This window comes from Lissotriton helveticus, chromosome 11 (assembly GCF_964261635.1).
Source record: "Lissotriton helveticus chromosome 11, aLisHel1.1, whole genome shotgun sequence".
Lineage (NCBI taxonomy): Eukaryota > Metazoa > Chordata > Amphibia > Caudata > Salamandridae > Lissotriton > Lissotriton helveticus.
Window position 1 is genome coordinate 1,185,726,862 of NC_136072.1, and position 20,312 is coordinate 1,185,747,173.

Genomic DNA, 20,312 nt, shown 5'->3' on the forward strand with positions numbered 1-20,312 from the left:
AATAAAAGACCATAAAAAAGTCTAACCTTAGTGAAGAAGATGCTGCAGCACCGCTTCTCCAACTGCTGTATCATCATGAACTGCAGACAGTAATGCTTGGTAAAAGTGTGCACACTTTTCCACGTAGCAGCTCGGCAAATGTTCTCCAGCGTCACTCCAGCGAAAAGGGCCGTTGACGCTGACATTGTTCTGGTGGAATGCGCTTTGACCTTTCTTGTTACAGGTTTGTTGGCTTTGTCATGACAGAAGACAATCGTAGAAGACAACCATCTAGCTATAGTTGCCTTAGTTACAGCTTGACCCAAGGTGGCTCGACCATAAGCAACAAAAAGCTGATTAGATTTGCGGATGTCCTTTGTTTTCTGAAGATAAAACTTCAGACACCGTTTCACATCCAGAGAATGTAAAACCTTCTCCGCCGGAGTTTTAGGATCCGGGAAAAAAGTTTTGAGTTTGACCGGTTGATTGATGTGGAATTGAGATGGTACTTTTGGAATGAATCTTGGGTTGGTTCTAAGCGTCACAAAGTCTTTAGAGAACTGTAAGAAAAGCTGTGCAATAGTGAAGGCCTGTATCTCACTGACTCTGCGGGCTGAAGTGAGAGCCAGTAAGATAGCCACTTTCCAAGTTAGAAACTTGAGCTCCGCCTTGTGAATAGGTTCAAAAGTCCTTTTTAGAAGTTGAGAGAGAACAATATTAAGATCCCACTCAGGAAGACGACGACGAACTGGTGGAAAAGCTCGGAAAAGCCCCTTAAGGAATTGTTTGATCAAAGATGATGAACATAAGGAAGGTTTGTTGGAACTCTTCCTGAACCTGGATATCGCCGCCAGATGCACCTTAATGGACGAAAAAACATGTCCAGCCCTAGCTAAAGACAGCAGATAAGGAAGGATGGCTTCAGGAGGAGCTTGAAGTGGATGAACGTTATTTTCTCCACACCATGAGCAGAATCGCTTCCACTTAAAACGATATGTCTTGATGGTACTCTGCGCACGGGCCTGTGATAAGATCGCCCTGCAGTCTGAGGAGATGTTAAGATCCTTGAACTCTAGGTAGTCAGGAGCCAAGAGTGCAAGTGCAGTGATTGAGGATCCGGATGTTGGATCTGGCCTCCCTGTCTTGTTAACATTGACACTGTTGGTTTGAGACGAAGTGGAGGCTGCTGAGAGAGCAGAAGGAGCTCCTGACATCAAAACTGCCTTGGCCAACGGGGAGCAATGAGGATGAGAGTGCAATGTTCCCTCTTCATCTTTTGCAGCACTCTCGGAATGAGCGGAATCGGAGGATAAGCGTACGCAAATATTCCGGACCATCTCATCAAAAGGGCATTTCCCCATGACCCCTGTTGAGGAAACCTGCTGGCATAAAACAGGCATTTGCTGTTCTGTTGCGTGGCGAACAAATCCAGCGTTGGTGTTCCCCATGCTCGAAAGATTCTCTCTACTTGATGTTGTTCGAGTTCCCATTCGTGACAGCCCGTGAAAGCTCTGCTGAGGTTGCGGGCTAGAGAGTTCTGGACGCCTTGCACATGTTCTGCTCTGAGGGATATGCCGTGGCGTAGGGCCCATTCCCACATCTCCTGAGCCTCCAGAGACAGGGTGAGAGATTTTGTTCCTCCCTGTTTGTTGATATAGTACATGCTGGTGGTATTGTCCGTACGCACCAGCACGGACGAATTCTCAATCCTTGGAAGGAAGGCTTGCAGGGACAGAAAAATGGCCCTCAGCTCTAGGCTGTTGATGTGCTTCTGCCGGTACTGACGAGACCATCGTCCCTGGATCTGAAGGTCCTGAAGGTGACCTCCCCAACCTTCCATGGAAGCGTCTGTAGTTAGGGTGAACTCTGGAATGTCTTGGAGAAAAGTGAGGCCCGGTGACAAATTGTGCACCTTCGACCACCAAAGAAGGGCTTGCTTCTTCTTGGTAGTTACTTTGATGCGGTCGTCGAACGATCCGTGACTTGCATCCATTGCCGAAGTAATTACTCCTGTAATGGCCTCATTCTGAGTCTCGCCATAGGGATGAGGCTGATTGCAGAGGAGCACATCCCTAGAAGGGAAGCAAATGTCCGAACTGAAAGTGACCTTCTTGCAAATATTTGTTTTGCTAGCTTTAACAGTTTGTTTTGCCGCTCCCGAGTCAAGAACGCCTTGCACTGGCATGTGTTCAACACAGCTCCCAGAAAGGTCAACTCCTTGCGAGGCTGAAGCTGCGATTTGTTCGAATTGAGGGTCAGGCCCAGGTTTGAGAAGAGGGAGAGGGAACTCCTGACCGCTTCCATTGTGGAGGTTCTCGATGGACCTTTTAACAGCCAGTCGTCGAGGTATGGGAAAACTTGTATTCCTTGTGACCTCAGCATGGCTGCCACTGGGGCTAAACATTTGGTGAAGATTCTGGGGGCCGATTTGAGGCCGAATGGAAGCACTTTGAATTGAAAGTGGAAGCCAGCCACTGCAAACCTTCGGTATTTGCGGAGTTTTGGGTGAATAGGGATGTGGAAGTAGGCGTCTTGCCGATCCAGAGAAGCCATAAAGTCCCCTTTGTTGAGACAATTCAGAATGTCTGTCAACGTCACCATGCAAAAACTCTGTTTCTTTAGATATTTGTTGAGTTTGCGCAGATCCAGTATTGGACGCCACTCTTCTGAATTTTTCTCTACGAGGAAGAAGCAAGAATAAAATCCTTTCCCTTTCTGAGAAGGAGGAACTCGTTCTATCGCATTCTTGTGTAGCACCTTTAAGGCCTCTTTGAAGAGTAAGTGAACACGAGGGGGAGGGGGACCCCTGGGCGGCGCTGTTGGTGGAGTCTGCAAAAACTCCAGAGTGTGTCCATTCCTGACAAGATCCAGGACCCACTGATCCGAAGTTATTGACCGCCATTGTTGGTAAAAGGCGGAATTTTTGGCGCCCACGGGAAGGGGAGGATGAATGGCTGACGTCCGGCAAAGCTCATTGGCGCTTGTTGGAATCACGTCCTTGATTGTTTGCGCACCGTTCCCCTCCTTGACGAGAGAAAGAACCAGAGGCAGGCTGTCTGTAAGATGATTGATAGTACGGTTGTTTGTACTGAGAGTGGTATTGGCGATTTTGCTGGTTAGAATAGTTTCCCCTGGAGGAGTAACAACGGCCTCTTGCTCCTCTAAAGGATCCCCTCTTGTATTGCAGGGTACCAAGGGATTAAGCTGTGTCCGTATCTGTCTTTATTGCCAGCAAAAAGGGAAACCCCATCGTACGCCATGTCCAAGATTTTTGTTTGGACCTCAGGCCTGAAGGTGGTAGCCCTGAGCCATCCTTGACGCCTAAGGACGGCTGCTCCTGCCAATTGCCTGAAGTTGGTGAAGTTGGTGTTTGAAATATCAAGGGCGCAATCAATGATCTCCGAAGCTGCCCTTTCTCCCTCCAGTACGATCCTGCGCACCTCTTGTTGACGATCCTCAGGGATCAAATCAAGGAACTCAGACAGATCGGACCACATCTGCCTATCATAACGGGCCAGGATTGCCAATGAATTCGCTGCTTTAAAGGAGGCTGCTGCATTGCAGAGAACTTCTTCCCAATGGCATCCAGTCTCCTGCCTTCCTTGTCAGGTGGTGTTGAAATGGGAGCAGAAGGATTCTTGGACTTCTGCTGTGCAGCCTGGGATATGACAGAGTCCGGTCGAGGGTGACCTATTAAGCAAGATGGAGTATCCGATGGTGCTCGATACTTTTTCTCTATTCTTGGAAGGACTGCAGGAATGGAAGCAGGCGTTTTCATGATGTGGAGGCCCTCCTTCCATATACATTCAATAATGGGGATAGCTCTGGTAACTCTGCGATATCCCTCTTTAAAGTCATTTAAAAAGCAGTCAGACTGCTCAACTGTGACGGTCAATTCAAATCTATTAGCAGCACGCTGCATAATATTGTGAAAACTGCCAATATCCTCAGGTGGAGAATCTGACGGGCAGGGTGCAGGCGGTGAAGGCATAGGAATAACATAATCCTCCCACGGATCAATAGGTGTATTATCCGGCAATTCGCCCTCTTCCCTGCCATCATCCTCATCATGAGAAGAGGTATCCGTGTCATCTTGGGGTGCAGGACCAGTATCCTGTCTCGGTGATAATGATGCTCGCGGTGACGGAGGCCTTGGCACGTCAACCGGGGTAGATGGCACAGCAGGTGCAACTGGAGTTGGAGGAAATCTCTGGCGATAGTCTGCCAACATAGCCTGTAAATCCTGAATTAAAGTAGATGGCAGATGACTAGTGTCCTCAGTTCGAGGAGGTCTGGCATGGGGTGATTGATATGGCGTCGACAAATCTTCATGCCCATAATGACCATGGTCATCATCCTCCTGATATTTAATATTTAGCTGCGATGGGTGACGGGCAATCCCAAAAGGACCCTCATCCTCTTCAGCTTCATCAGATTCTTCCCCCACATATGTCTCCAAAAGGTGCGATGGTAAGAGTGGAGAAATGTGAGAATCTCGCCTCTGATACGTTTTCATTTGGAAATGCGTATATTGGACCCTCGTCGGAGGGGAACTGGGCAACAGATGAGCAGATGCCGCTGATGCCGTAGTAGTCGATGACGATGAGGCCATTGTTACTGGATGCTCCGTCGACGGAACCATTGTTGCCTGTCCGTTGATGGAATTGTCGTCAGTGATGTCTTCGTCGACGAACCCTTCGTCGACGAGGTTGTCGATGGCGTCTTCGTCGACGAGGGCGTCGATGGTGTCTTCGTCGACGAGGGCGTCGATGGTGTCTTCGTCGACGAGGGCGTCGATGGTGTCTTCGTCGACGAGTCCTTCGTCGACGAGGCCGTCGATGATGTCTTCTAAGTCGACGAGGTCATCGATGTTTTCTTGGTCGACGAGTCCTTCGTCGACGAGTTCGTCGTTGGTGTCTTCGCCGACGAGACCTTCATCGACGACTTCCGGTCCGTCGACGACAATCCCGTCGACGGACCGGAAGTCTTAGTTGACGGGGCCTTCGTCGACGGAGACGTCGACGATGGGACAGTCGGCAACTTGGTTTTCGTCGTCGAAGGCTTCACAGGCGATGACAAAATTGTAACAGACATCAGAGGTGAGGTAATAGCCGAAGTGGTGACCGTAGAAGTAGCTGAAGAAGTAGAAGTCAAAGTAGTAGTATGAGCAGACACCAGAGAAACAGTCTTAGCCTGGGCTGTACTCACAGTTGACGTTCTGGAAGGAGACGATGCACTCTTTGAGGGTTCTGAGGCTCTCTGAGAGGGTTTAAGTTTTTTTCTTTCTCTCAGCAGAAGAGCTCTCCCTGGATCTGGCTCTCTTGCTGGAGGTAGAGGCCTTGTCCTCATCATCAGTGGAAGAAGATTTCAACCACAAAAGAACCCTCGCCTCCCTATCCCTGATTGTTTTTGGAGGGAAGGTACGGCAAATTCTACAGTCCTTCACAACATGTGAGGTGTGCAGACAATAGATGCAGTCAGAGTGCTAGTCATCCACATGGACCCTCTTATAGCAGGCTCCACAAGCCTTGAAAAGAGCCTTCTTTTCACACATTTTTTAGGAAAAAAAAAGACAAAAAACTGAGTAGGCACTCAGGGAGACTCCCTTACACACGAAGTGCGGTGAAAATCTGAGGAGAACTGCCTGAGCTGGGAAGGTTCTAGAGGGTGAGGACAGCTGATTGGCTGAGGCTACTATTTCAGGTCTTTTTACATAAGGATGTAGATAGGCTGCTAAGTTGTGGGGCCTAGTTAGGCCTTTAGGCTTTTCCAGCCTACTACAAGAAATTTTTAGGCACTGCTATTGTATATATTTTTACCGTGGGACTCCCGCCTCGACGACGGGGAATAATTCAGGCATGCAAATCTATAAAAGATACCCCAATACTGGATAAAGGAGGTTTCGCAGGTTCCAGTTCATCAATGAGGGTGTCTGTCGAAGATCCAGGTTTTGAGGTTTCTTGTGAAGATGGGGAGATATGTTGTCTGTAAGGGAGGGCGTTCCAGGCTCTAGCCGCGAGGAAGGAGAAGGAGCGGCTGTGAGAAGTTGGCCTGATATATGATGCTCACTAGTTCTAGTGATCACCTTGTATCAGTCCAAACAACCCTTATGGTGATTGGTTGTAAACTCAACCGTATAGACCAGCTATCCTAGTAGCGTGGACAAAAGCAGTCTTTTAGGCTAATCTCTTGGCATGTGAAGCCAGCTGTTTTACCATAGTATAACCCCTTGAATACCAAATGAAAGGACACCACACAGGTTGTTATGAAAATAAACAGTCTATTTATTAATAACAACACCTCTGAACTCTTTATGAGATCAGAGGGCTAAGCACATGACAATACTAAAAAGGAAATACGAGTTCGCACAATATTTACACAAGTGCCTTAGGGGCACGACAAACCATATACTCAAAACAATGGAATGCAGGAAAGAAAATACTGTAAGGAGATCCAGAGGCTGGAGGATCGGTGGGACTACGCTACAAACTAGGTAAGTAAGGAGCAGGAGGCCCACGGGACTCACGTGCAGAGTGGGAACTCTCACGCGGGATGCGTACCAACGTCTATGGATGCAACAGTTTACAAAGTTACGGATTCCGGACGAACCCGACTGGATGGAGGGAAAACAACAGTGGACCTGGACACTAGGATAGTGGACACAGACTTCAGGACCTAGAAGCTTTAGTTACCTAACCCACAGGCTGCGGGTGCATAGGGCTGAAGTTGCGTCGGGTTTGCTGTGTTGATCCCGGTGATGCCTGAAACAAGAAGTTGCTGGCAGGCAGCCAGATGGAGGAGTCCGGTGGTTCCAAGGATGGAACTAGGAAGAAGGAAGTCCTGAAAAGGAAGGGGACAGAGTCTTGGTCACTAGCCAGTGACGGTGCTGGAACCAGGAGGGAACCAGATGCTGTCGCCGCGTTCAGGTGAAGGAAGGGTCGCTTCTCTCTGTAGCTGCGCGGACCAGGAGCTGTTCTTCACGACCAGGCTGGAGGCACGAGCTGTCCTACGTAGTCTGCTGCTGTTGGCGGTGTCGGATCGTCGATCTGGACAACAGGCCTTGGCTAATGCAAGCCACGCCGTGGAACAAAGATGGCGTCTTGAGTGGACCAGGAGGGTCCGGGGTGCTCCTCTTTTACAAGGAAGCAAGGGCCAGTCTGGGGGACCAGACTAGCAGTGTTGAAATCTTCGGGTCGTCGTTTTAGAGGGCACAAGCCAGCCGGCAAGTGACCAGACAACAGGAAGGGCAGCAACCAGGCAAAAGGGCCCCACGCAGATCACGGGGATGCTGGGGGGCTGGTCTTTGGTGCAGGAGCTGCGTCGGTGTGGGGCTTCTCAGTCCCCAATGCACTCACTTGAGGAACCCTCAGGGGTCGTGCAGGTTTCTTCAAGATGGCCGTCTCCACGTTGCTCGTCGCACCCAGCTGTGCTGTGGATGTGGGTAGAGGTCAGAGAGGTCTGGGTCTTGTCGAGCTGGCTCGTCGCATTCCGGGATGGAAGGACTTTGCAGCAAACCGCACAGGAGCTTGATGGTGCCTGCGAAGCAGGATGGTCACTCCTTGACCATAGGGGAGATTCTTCAGTCTTCTAATGTTCAGGAGGTCGAAGGTCAAGAGTTTCTTCGTGGAAGGTTGTCAAGATTAATCTAACTTGGAATGGGACCAGCTCCTACCTTTATCCGGCTAAAGGGGGCTGCACTACGACTAGGTCCCTCCCCTGGGTGGGACCAGGAAGGGGGGTGGCTACACCCCCTTTCCTTTGTCCAGTTTCCCGCCAGAGCTGGGGCTGGAGTGCCCCAGCAACTGGTTGGAACCGGTGTATGCACAGGGCACCTTGTGTGCCCCAGGCATGTCTCATTCCTTTCAGCCTGGCCCTACCTAATACACAAAATCCTGTCTGGGGTAGTGCTAGCACCTCCCAAGGCAGGAAACCCTTTGTCCGAGCCACCCTCGCTGGAAGGACTCCCAGCAGCAGGAGGTCAGACTTGTGTCTGTGTTGTCAGCATTCATTTTGTGATGCTGAGGCTCGAGTTAACTTTAACCGGGGTTTACAGTTACAGGCATGTCGTGGCCCTCTAGAAGGGTGGAATGCTAACCCCGTCGCCAGAATTGGCGAGGGGTTAGTATTCCAATTCGTATGACACCTTACTTTGACATGTTTTGATAATGCTATGCCAAAGTTAGCATTTAACCGCGAGGATTATAATGCACTTAAGAGTATATGGTATAGCGTTATCATAGAACAGCTATAAGGACGTGGTTCCGCAAGCTGCAAACGGGCTCAGCTCATGCCAGAGCAACATCTCACATAATTCCAAGCACTCTGCCTTCAGGATTGATAAGGCCTGCCATAGGAGTGACTGATAGGAATATATGTGTCCATTTTAGGGTTAGATATAGGAATACTATATCTAAAGCAAAGGGTGATTACACCACCTTGCCCCAGCTGTCGTGCAGCCAGTTGTGTCAGATTTGGGTGGCCAGCCAGGGGTGGCATAATACATGCTGCAGCCCCTGGTAGAACCTGGGTACACCTATGCCCTGGATACCTAAGGTATACTGTACAGGGACTGATAAGGTGGCCCAGTACCAATTGGTAAATGCACCTAAGGTACATGCTTGTCAATTTAGAGAGAGAACAGCTAGGCTGTGGGTCTGATTAGCAGGCCCACAGCCAGGGAAAGTCGTAAACCAGTGAAGCAAAAAGCAAAAATCTGGGGTGGCCATGGGATTGCAGACCCCATTCTCATACATAACCCCCCCCCCCCAACTTAGGGACATTAAACTAACCTTGACCAGGTGAGTCTTCTTGCTCTAAGTGGAAGTACCTGGAGAGACCATCTGCATTACCATGGTCAGTCCCTGGGCGGTGCTCCACTGTAAAGTCCATCCCCTGTAGGGAAATGGACCACCTAAGAAGTTTGGGGTTTTCACCCTTCATTTGATTTAGCCATAAAAGGGGCTTATGGTCGGTCTGAACTTTGAAGTGAGTACCAAACAAGTATGGCCTCAACTTCTTCAGGGCCCAAAAAACAGCAAAGGCCTCCCTCTCAATAGCTGACCAACGTTTCTCTCTAGGGGTCAGCCTTCTACTTATAAAAGCAATGGGCTGGTCATGACCATCAATATTCAGCTGAGATAGAACAGCTCCCACACCCAACTCAGAAGCATCTGTTTGGACAATGAAAGGTTTGGAGTAGTCGGGACTCTTGAGAATAGGTGCAGTGCACATGGCCTGCTTTAGGTCATCGAATGCCTTCTGACAGCTAACTGTCCCCTGAACTTTCTTTGGCATTTTCTTACTTGTCAGGTCATTAAGTGGAGTCACAATGGTTCCATAATTTCTGACAAATTTCCTGTAATAACCAGACAGGCCCAGGAAAGCTCTGACCTGTGTCTGGGTGGTTGGAGGAGCCCAGTCCTTTATGGCCTGTATCTTGCTCTCCAGAGGATGAACTTGGCCTCCACCTACAAGGTGGCCCAAGTACACAACTTGACTCTGCCCTATCTGGCACTTAGTAGCCTTGATAGTGAGGCCTGCCTTTTGCAGGGCCTCCAAAACTTTCCTCAGGTGGATCAGGTGATCCTCCAGGTGGAGCTAAAGACAGCAATATCATCTAGATATGCTGCACAAAAGTCATCCAACCCAGTGAGAACTTGGTTCACCAACCTTTGAAAAATGGCAGGTGCATTTTTCAAACCAAAGGGCATCACCACAAATTGGTAATGACCTCCTGGGGTAGAAAATGCTGTCTTGGCCTTGGCATCCTCAGCTAACCTGATTTGCCAATAACCAGCTGTCAGGTCAAATGTACTCAAGAACTTGGCAGAAGCCAGTCTGTCAATGAATTCTTCTGCTCTTGGTATTGGATGGGCATCTGTCTTAGTGACAGCATTGAGACCCCTGTAGTCTACGCAAAACCTCATCTCTCTCTTACCATCCTGGGTGTGAGGTTTAGGCACTAGAACTACAGGACTAGCCCAAGGGCTCTCTGAGGGTTCAATGACTCCCAATTCCAACATCTTTTGTACTTCAGTTTTTATGCAGTCCCTGACGTGGTCAGGTTGCCTGTAGATTTTACTCTTTATAGGCAGACTGTCTCCAGTGTCCACCTCATGTGTGCACCAGTTTGTCTGACTGGGGGTCAGAGAAAACATTTGTCTGAAGGATTGAAGGACTTGCTTACAATCCTTTTGCTGATGCTCAGAGAGGCTGTCAGAAAAGACTACACCATCTACTGACCCATCATCAGGGTTCTGAGTGAGCAGGTCTGGGAGAGGGTTACTCTCTTCCTCCTGTCCCTCATCTGTGGCCATGAGCAAGCCCATGTCCTCCCTGTCAACAAATGCTTTGAGCCTATTCACATGAAGTACTCTGTGAGGGCTCCTGGGAGTTCCCATGTCCACCAAATAGGTGACTTCTCCCTTTTTCTCAATGATGATGTGGGGCCCAGACCATTTGTCTTGGAGAACTGCTGGGGCCACTGGCTCCAACACCCACACCTTCTGTCCTGCATGGTAAACAGTTAGGACAGCCTTTTGGTCATGTCAAGCTTTTTGAAGTTCTTGGCTGGCCTCAAGGTTTTTAGATGCCTTCTCCATGTACTCTGCCATCCTGGAGCGGAGACCAAGTACATAGTCCACTATGTCAAGCTTAGGCTTTTTGAGAGGTAACTCCCATCCTTCCTTCAACAAACATAGGGGTCCTCTTACAGGATGCCCAAACAGAAGCTCAAAAGGGCTGTAACCAACCCCCTTATGTGGGACCTCTCTGTAAGCAAACAGGAGGCAGGGTAAAAGGATGTCCCATCTTCGCCTAAGCTTTTCAGGTAACCCTTGTATCATCCCTTTGAGGGTCTTGTGGAATCTCTCAACAAGACCATTGCATTGTGGGTGATAGGGTGTGGTGAATGTATAATTGACACCACATTCCTTCCACATTGCAGTCAAGTATCCTGACATGAAGTTTGCACCTCTGTCAGAGACAACCTCCTTAGGAAACCCCACTCTGGAGAAAACTCCAAGCAGGGCCCTGGCCACAACAGGAGCTGTAGTGGTCCTAAGGGGAATAGCTTCTGGATACCTGGTGGCATGATCCACTACCACCAGTATAAACCTGTGCCCAGAGGCTGTGGGGGGGTCCATTGGTCCAACAATGTCTATCCCCACTCTCTCAAAGGGTACCCCACCACAGGTAGTTATTTACAGGGGGCCTTTGTTGTGCCACCTGATTTGCCACTGGCTTGGCAGGTGACACATGAGCGACAAAACTCTTTAGTGTCCTCAGACATATGGGGCCAGTCTGTCCCAAGTCTTGTTCTGGCCTAAGTGACCTGCAAGGGGAATCTCATGGGCTAAGGTGAGAAGGAAACCTCTAAGAGACAAGGGGATGACCAGCCTCCTGGTAGCACCAGGCTTGGGGTCTCTTGCCTCAGAGTATAGGAGTCCATCATCCCAATATACCTTATGGGCACCTGTAGCATTCCCTGCAGCCTCAGCAGCAGCCTGCTGTCTGAGGGGTTCAAGGGAGGAACAGTCTAACTGGGCCTGCCTCAAGTCTGCCCTTGAAGGTCCCCCTGTCCCAAGAAACTCAACCTGTTCAGGTTCAAGCTCTTCTAGGACAGTTCCTTCTGGGGTGAGCCTCCTGAGAGGGCTGATCCTCAACCTGAGGCAGGGGGGAAGGCTCAGCCTTACCCCTACTGTTCTTGCTCTTGGGTAGTGTCTGGTCCATTCTTCCAGGATCCAGCACTAGTTCAGCTGGGCATTTCTTGGCCTGTGACCTGGTCACAGCAAGGACATGTGAGGAGAGACCTAGCATTTCTACAGGAGTCCTGTACTCCACATCTGACCACAGTGAGGATTCCAAATCATTGCCCAAAAGACAATCTACTGGGAGGTCTGAAGTAACTACAACCCTTTTGAGGCCAGTTACCCCTCCCCAGGAGAAATTAACAACTGCCATACTGTGATTGGTAGTGGCATTGCTAGCATTGGTCACTAGGTAATCTGAACCTAGCATGATCTGGTCAGGGTCCACAAATGTTGGTGTCACCATGGTGACACTGGCACATGTGTCCCTGTAGGCCTGAGCCATCTTTCCATTGATTAAAGGCGTTTGTCTGTATTTGCCCAGAGTACTAGGACTTATAGTAGGGGTCATATCCATGTCCCCAGTACAAACAAGAACTGCCTGAGTAGGTATTCTGACTAAGTCAGAATCCACCTCAGTTCCCAGGGTTAACCCAACTATAGCCTTGGGAGGTACACTACCACTACTAACTGTACGAGGGGGTGCAGGTGTCTTAGGGACAGTAGTGGTAGGAGTTTGGCTTTTCTTGGTGCACTCACTAAACCAGCGAGTATTACTTTTACAGTATTGGCACCATGGTTTCTTAGGACCATCATTCTTCTTTTTCTGGGAATTCTGGGACCCACCCTCCTTAGGTTGTTGGGGCCCTGTTGAAGACTTCTGGTCATTTTGCTTATTCTCATTACCCTTCTGATCTGCTTTCTTCTGGCCACCACCCTGGTTCTAGTTCTGCTGCTTGACCCTTGTCCTGACCCATCTGTCTGCCTTTTTTCCCAATTCTTGGGGAGAGGTCAGATCTGAGTCAATCAAGTGCTGATGCAACAACTGGTTCTGACAAATATTTAAGATTTGCTCTCTCATAATTAGATTATAGAATCCTGTGTAATCAGTAACTTTACTTCCCAGTAGCCAGCCTTCCAAAGCCTTAGTGGCACAATCAACAAAGTCAGTCCAATCTTGAGCCTGAGTTTTCTGGGTGTCTCTGAACATCAACCTGTACTGTTCAGTTGTTAAGCCAAACCCATCAATCAGTGCAGTTTTCAAGACTTGGTAATCATTAGCATCCTCATCTCTAACAGTGAGGAGCTTATCTCTACCTTTAACTTCAAAGGAGAGCCACAATATAGCTGCCCACTGACTCTGGGGTACCTGCTGTACTTTGAAGGCTCTCTCCAAAGCAGTTATCCACTTGTGGATATCATCTCCTGTCTTATAGGAGGGCACTATTTTATTCAGGTTTCTAGTATCAAAACCCCTTTCTCTATCCCTAGGGATATTGCTGCCACCAGTAGGGACTACCCCACTCAAATGTTGCTCTCTAGCAAAGGCAAGCTTCTCTTTGGCCAGGGCAAGTTCTTCCCTTTGGATCCTCAGATTAGCCTCCTTCATCTTTGCCTCATGCTCTCTCCTCTGAGGGGTAGCCATCCTCCTCTGAGCAGCTGCATGAGAGGCACGAGAGTGCCCAGATCTATTGGAGTCCCTAGAATGAGATCTATCTCTTCTAACTCCATAGTTAGGCCTGCTTAGGTTCAGCACTGGGGGCCCCCCAGTTCCTTCCCTGTGTAGGTCGAAGTTGGCCCTTGTGAGTCTGCTGACTATCACAGAACCTTTGTCTGCCTCATCCCCAGAGGGTTCCTAATCCTCCTCCTCCTCCTCTACATCTTCTGTTTCAGGGAGATCTGGATCACCACGAGTACCTTCTAAGGGGGGCATGCTCCTATCTGGATTAGAGGGGTCTGTGCTAGCAGCCCTTCTGGCATCATATGTCTCTAAGAGACCTAACAGAAAAGGAGTGGTAGGGTTAGAACCCTGTTTCAATTTCCTGGAGGTACACAATTGTCTCATCTCCTGGAAACTGAGAGCTGCATATCTGGAAAGGACCTGTGGAGGGTCACTAACCACTAGGGGAGTCTCTGAAGACTCTCCATGGGTAGACATGCTTTCTAGTGAGGTGTAAGTGATGCACCTACCTACACTATGGGTTTTCCTACTGATCCCTTGCTAAGAGTTGTAGCCAGGGTGTGCTAGGCCCTTTCTACTACAACAGCTGGTTCAGTAGAACTCAGAGTATTTCTAAGCTTGTTATATGTACCTAGAGTACCTTATGTGATCTTTCAATTGATATTTCAAGATTATATTTGGTAAAAACAACAGCAAGCTCAAATCCCAACCGCTGCATACCAAAGTGAGATGTTGGCCTGATGTATGATGCTCACTAGTTCTAGTGATCACCTTGTATCAGTCCAAACAACCCTTATGGTGATTGGTTGTAAGTCAACCGTATAGACCAGCTATCCTAATGGTAGCATGGACAAAGCAGTCTTAGGCTAAACTCTTTTGGCATGTGAAGCCAGCTGTTTTACCACAATATAACCCCTTGAATACCAGATGAAAGGACACCACACAGGTTGTTATGAAAATAAACACTATATTTATTAATAACAACACCTCTGAACTCTTTATGAGGTCAGAGGGCTAAGCACATGACAATCTCTTGGGAACAATACGACAAGTTGCACAAAATTACAATGGTGCCCTAGAGGCACGACAAACCATATACTAAGTAAGTGGAATGTGAAAGTCGATAGAAGGAATGGAGCTGTACAGAGGCTGGAGGTTCGCTAGGACTACGCTATCTTCACCTTAGGTAAGAAATAGGAGGCCCACGGGACCTGTGTGCAGAGTGTGAACTCACACGCGAGATGCGTAACAACGTCTATGGACAGTACAGTTCAAGTTAAAAGGTGAGTACGGACAATCCTGACTAGTTCGGACTAAAACGACTGTGGAACTGGACACTGGGACAGTTAAACTACCCTTGAGCACCGAAATGCTCTCGTTACCTCACCCACGGGCTGCGGGTGCATAGGTGTCAAAGTATGTCGGGTTCTCGCGTTGAAGTCTATGGAGCCTGGAAGAAAAGATGCTGCAGGCGACCAGGAGGAAGATGTCCGGTGCGATCAAAGGGTGGATCGGTGAAGAAGAGGACCTGAAAGCAGAGGGGACAGTGTTCAAAGTCACTAGCCAGTGACCGGTGTGAAACCAGGAAGGAACCAGATGCTGTAGTCGCGATCAGGTGAAGAGTGGACGCTTGACTCTGCAGCCACGTGAACCAGGAGGTGTCTTCGACAACCAGGATGGAGGCACGAGCTGTCCCACGCAGGCTCTCGCTGTCGGCGGTGTCGGATCCGGAATTGGAGTCAACAGGCCTTGGCAAAGGCGACCCACGAGGTGAGTGGAAAAGGCGTCTGGTGTGGACTAGGAGAGTCCGGGGTGCCCCTCTTTTGGTAGGGAGCAAGGGCCAGTCTGGAGCAACCAGGCCAGCAGTGAAGCTTTCAAGGTTCGTCGTCTAGGAGGCCACTAGCCAGCCAGCAAGTGACCAGACAACGCGTCGAGCAGCAAACAAGCAGAAGGGCCCCACGCAGATCTCGTGGAAGCTGGAGGGCTGATCTTCGGTGCAGGGGCTGCTCGGGGCTGGGGCTTCTCAATCCCCAAAGCACTTGGTCGAGTTTACCTCTGGAGTCGTGCTGGAAGCGAAGTGCAGGTTCTTTCAAGATGGCCGGTCCCACCCACGGGTCTCAGCTTTGCTGCAGATGTGAGTTGAGGTCGGAGAGGTCTGGGAATCCGGGTCTCGTTGGGCTCTGAAGTCTGGATCCTCGAGGGAAGAGGACAAAGGGAAGCCGCTGGACGCTTGATGGTGCCTGCAGTTGTAGGGTGGACACTCCTTGTCCACAAGGGAGATTCTTCAGTCTTCTGTGGAGCAGAACGTCGAAGTCCAGAGTTTCTTCTTGTAAAGTAGTTCAGGATTATCTAATTTGGAATGGGACCAGCTCCTACCTTTATTCTCCTAAAGGGGGCTGCACTACTGACTAGGTCCCTCCCCTGGGTGGGACCAGGAAGGGGGGTGGCTACACCCCCTATCCTTTGTCCGGTTTTGTCCGGTTTTGCGCCAGAGCTGGGGCAGGGATGCCCCAGCAACTGGTTTGAACCGGTGTATGCACAGGACACCTTGTGTGCCCCAGGCATGTCTCATTCCTTTTCAGGCCTTCCCACCTCAATACACAAAATCCTGTCTGGGGTGGTGCTAGCACCTCCCAAGGCAGGAAACCCTTTGTCCAAGCCTCCCTCGCTGGAAGGACTCCCAGCAGCAGGAGGTCAGACTTGTGTCTGTGGTGGCAGCATCCATTTTGTGATGCCAAGGCTCGAGTTAACTTTAACCGGGGTTCACAGTTACATACATGTCATGTCCCTCTAGAAGGGTGTAATGCTACCCCCGTCGCCAGAATTGGCGAGGGGGTAGTATTCCAATTCGTATGACACCTTACTCGACATGTTTTGATAATGTTATACCAGAGTTAGCATTTAACCGCAAGGTTGATAATGCACCTAAGAGTATATGGTATAGCGTTATCATGGAACAGCTATTAGGGCTTGGTTCCGCAAGCTGCAAACGGGCTCAGCTCATGCCAGAGCACCATCTCACATAATTCCAAGCACTCTGCCTTCCATAGGAGTGACTGATAGGAATATATGTGTCTATTTTAGGGTTAGATATAGGTATACTATATCTACAGCAAAGGGTGATTACACCACCTTGCCCCAGCTGTCATGCAGCCAGTTGTGTCAGATTTAGATGGCCAGCCAGGGGTGGCATAATACATGCTTCAGCCCCTGGTAGGCCCTGGGTACACCTATGCCCTGGGTACAGGGACCGATAAGGTGGCCCAGTACCAATTGGTAAATGCACCTAAAGTACATTGTTGTCAATTTAGAGAAAGAACAGCTAGGCTGTGGGTCTGATTAGCAGGCCCACAGCCAGGGAAAGTCGTAAACCAGTGAAGCAAAAAGCAAAAATCTGGGGTGACCATAGGATTGCAGACCCCACTCTCCTACAACCCCCTTGACATTTTATCCGGTGGTCTGAAGGGGTGTGTGTGCTGCACAAAATGTGCCCTCTTTATCCGAGTCCACATCCGCTTCATCCATATTATCAAAAAGTACTTCTGGAGGACTGGGGGGAATCCTTCCTAGGAGAGGTGTGAGTAGGTACAATTATTTCCTGTGAAGATCTTAGTTTAGGCTGGGAAAAAGCAGGTGAAAGGGTAGTGTCCTTGGTTGCTTGTTCCTTTGTCAACGTAGAATCATACAAGTTACCTTGTGCTGCAGGCAAGATCGTTACCGAGGTGATCGTCGATGGAGTAATCAATAACGGAATAGTCTATGTTTGTCGACACAAATCAGTGGTCATAGGCCTAGGGTCTGTCGATGGAGCCACTGACCACGAAGTTGCAGTTGAGAAATTCTTGTGTTTGAGGGCTGGGAACAATCGCAGTGGTGATGATAGAGCGGATGAGGGCTTCATCAACGGTACATCTTTGAGGTGATGAAATTGTCTCCGGTAAAGACCTTAATGTTGTTTTAACCTTCGAGGTCGTAGAAGGCATAAAGGGCAGCGAATTACCCTAATGAGAGGCAGATTCCCTTCTGGACGAGGAGGGCTGATAATCAACTTGCGATCAATGATGCTGCCATTTTTTTGCACAATTGCAGCCTTTTGGGAGACAATTTACACATCACTTGTCCTCTTTTTTGAGGCAGTAGTTTTGAGAGCGGAATAGCTGTTGTCATCAGACAAGGGATTGTCCTTGGTTTTTAACTTCTGTAGCAACAGAAGAAGCCATCCATTTCTATCTCAAAGTTTTTTGAGAGAAAGTTCTACAGATTTAATAATCTCTCACCTAGTGGTCATGGTGAAGACAGTAAATACCCCTTTTTTGTGGGGGATCATCAGAGTGTAGTCTGAGGTTCCCACAGGTATCACAGTGCATAAACCGAGATCTCTTAGTCAGACATTGTGTTCTGAAGAAAAAAATCATGTCAAGTAGGTCAAAAGAGAAAAGAACTGAGCAGAGCTCAGGGAGACTCCCTTCACACGAGGTGCTGTAGATAATTTGACAGCCTCTTTAGAGAGGGTTCTAAAGCGTGCGGTCGCCTGATTGGCTGAACTTTGGAACATTCCTAATGACTAGAAGAGATACTAAAGTGAATGTTTTTTCTTCATTAACTTCAATGTTAAAGTAACTACTTACTGCTTTTAATGTACTGTGGGACTCCCACTTCGACGCCAGGGAATGATTCAAGCAAGTGAATCTATGAAAGATCTAATGCTGGAGGAATGGGAAAGTTTTACAATACCAGAACTAAAAATTAAGCAAGAAAGTGGTTATCTGCTCAAGTCCACCATGGGACTACTCTTGAGCTCCACAACACCACAGTAAGCCAATATACCTTCAAGTGTAGACCCCAGGTGCACTCCTTGCTGCCCATTACCCAATCTTCATTTGATGCATAAACTCCAGTGAAGCATTTATGCACAGAACTCCATTTCATAGAGGTACATTCCTCAGTACGCCTGAGCCACAATAAGTTGATACAAATAACTTGGGAGTCCCATTATTCGAGGACTTTTGCTGCTTAGGATTATGTATGACTGTTAGTCATGTTAGAAGCAAGTCTAAAGTCAACTAAACTTTGGAAAAAATGTGCTACTGAAGCTGCATTGGTCTCGGTGTACAAGGCCAAGTCTACAATTTTTTTTTATCCAACAATTTCTATAGATATTTTCCAAAATTAATGATGAAAATAGAGAACAAAATCACAAAACAGTTTACATTTTTCTGGACCTGTTCTTTGTGTTATCCGTTTCTAGAAGCCATATGCAACAAATTCAACCAATCAAACACATTTATCAGACTGAGGTACACTTACTTGTAATCCTGACCAACAGATTTCAGACAATCCAAGAATTGAGGTACTTCATAGTTTACTAATGTCTTTAGCTGCCCATCTCCAACACCATCACGGTACACAATGATGCGGGCAGGCATGGCATTATTATGGGTGAACCAAGCTCTCAATGAAGCTTAAAAAAAAACACCAAAAGTTTAAGAACCAGGAAAACATGTAGAAAGATATTTTTACATAACTACAGTTCTATGTGGTTGCTTATCTTTCGTAGACAGACATGATTTAATTATTAATCATCAGGAAGGGAATGCTTGGTTGTGAATATTAAACAGTACAGATAATGAGAAACAGCTGTTTACATTAGGTATCCATATTTCTGGTGAAATACAATTTCTCTGCATTTCCTCATCTAATGAGTACTCCTTCAAGGCTTTAGATTGGACTAGACTGCGTTTTCACTGGCAATAACTCCCAAGAACAGAATGCTGTAGAGTAGGAGGCTGACTACGTATATGATGCAAACTTATTGACGTAATGCACCTAGCACGAATCCAGCCACACTTTATGATGATCTTTCATAACCATAGAAAGCTCTTAACGCACAAGTTACTTACCTTCGGTAACGATATATCTGTAAGAAACAGTAGTTCGTGTTAGATTCCTTACCTTTGAATATCCCAAAGCGTCAGACTGGATCCGGAAAGTTTTCGTCAGCAGTACCCCTGCGCGTCGCTAGGCGTCGTCTGCGGCTCCACGTCCGTCGTAATCGCTGGGATGATGGAGTACTTAGACGCCGCCCTCGCGCGCTGACGTCAGTTCTGTACATAGCTTTCCGCACCAGTAATGCAGAGCCATGATAGAAACCGACACTGGTGCCATGAAACTAGGGCCCTGAAAGGGATGTCCTTAACCCTATATATCGGTTCGCAGAACAGGGAGGATGGGTGGGGCGGTAAGAAATCTAACACTAACTACTGTTTCTTACGGATATATCGTTACCGAAGGCAAGTAACTTGTGCATCTGAAAGAAACAGGTTAGTGTTAGATTCCTTACCTTAGAATAGATACCCCAGCAATACCAACCCTGGTGGTGGGTCTGCGAACCAAGATCAAACCAGAAAGTCCTGGAAAACGGAAGGGCCGAAAAAGCCATCTCTCCGAGCTTGGCTGTTCAGGCAGTAGTGCCTAGCAAACGTGTGCAGCGAGGCCCACGTAGCTGCCTGACCGATGTCCTGCAAGGGACTCCCAGACTCGGGGCAGTAGTAGCCGCCGTGGCCCGAGTGGAATGGGTGCGCAGCCAAACAGGACGCTCCTTTATCGCCAAGGAGTAGTAAACCTTGATGCACAAGACAACCCACAGAGAGATGGTCCGCTTGTGCACCGCCCGTCCCTTCTTAGCGCCCATGTAACCAACAAAGAGCTGATCATCCACCCAAAATTGGTGTTTGCGATCTAGATAGGAGAGCGCACATTTTGGGTCCAGACGGTGGAGCCTCTTCTCCTCCTTCGTTGGATGCGGAGGCGGAAAGAAGGTGGGCAAGGTGATGGACTGCCCAATGTGAAAGGCTGTGACTACCGTGGGCAGGAAAGAAGAACGAGTCCTCAGAACAACTTTGTCCGGATGGACAGAGAGGAAAGGAGGTTTCGAAGAAAGAGCCTGGAGCTCACACACTCTCCTGGCAGAGGTGATGGCAACCAGGAATGCAGTTTTAAGAGTCAGAAGACGAAGAGGACAGTTATGGAGTGGCTCAAAGGGAGTGCACATCAGATATGTTCGA

At 48.5% G+C, this 20,312-nt stretch overlaps 1 protein-coding gene across 1 annotated transcript in view; it reads right to left on the bottom strand.

The window, feature by feature from the left end:
• The window catches only part of PIWIL1 (piwi like RNA-mediated gene silencing 1), a 1,966,306-nt gene that overhangs the window by 158,336 nt on the left and 1,787,658 nt on the right, over nucleotides 1–20,312 (bottom strand). The window contains exon 18 of the mRNA XM_078668015.1: nucleotides 18,556–18,709. Coding sequence (XP_078524141.1) covers nucleotides 18,556–18,709 — 154 coding nt within the window. The remainder of the gene's footprint in view (nucleotides 1–18,555; nucleotides 18,710–20,312) is intronic.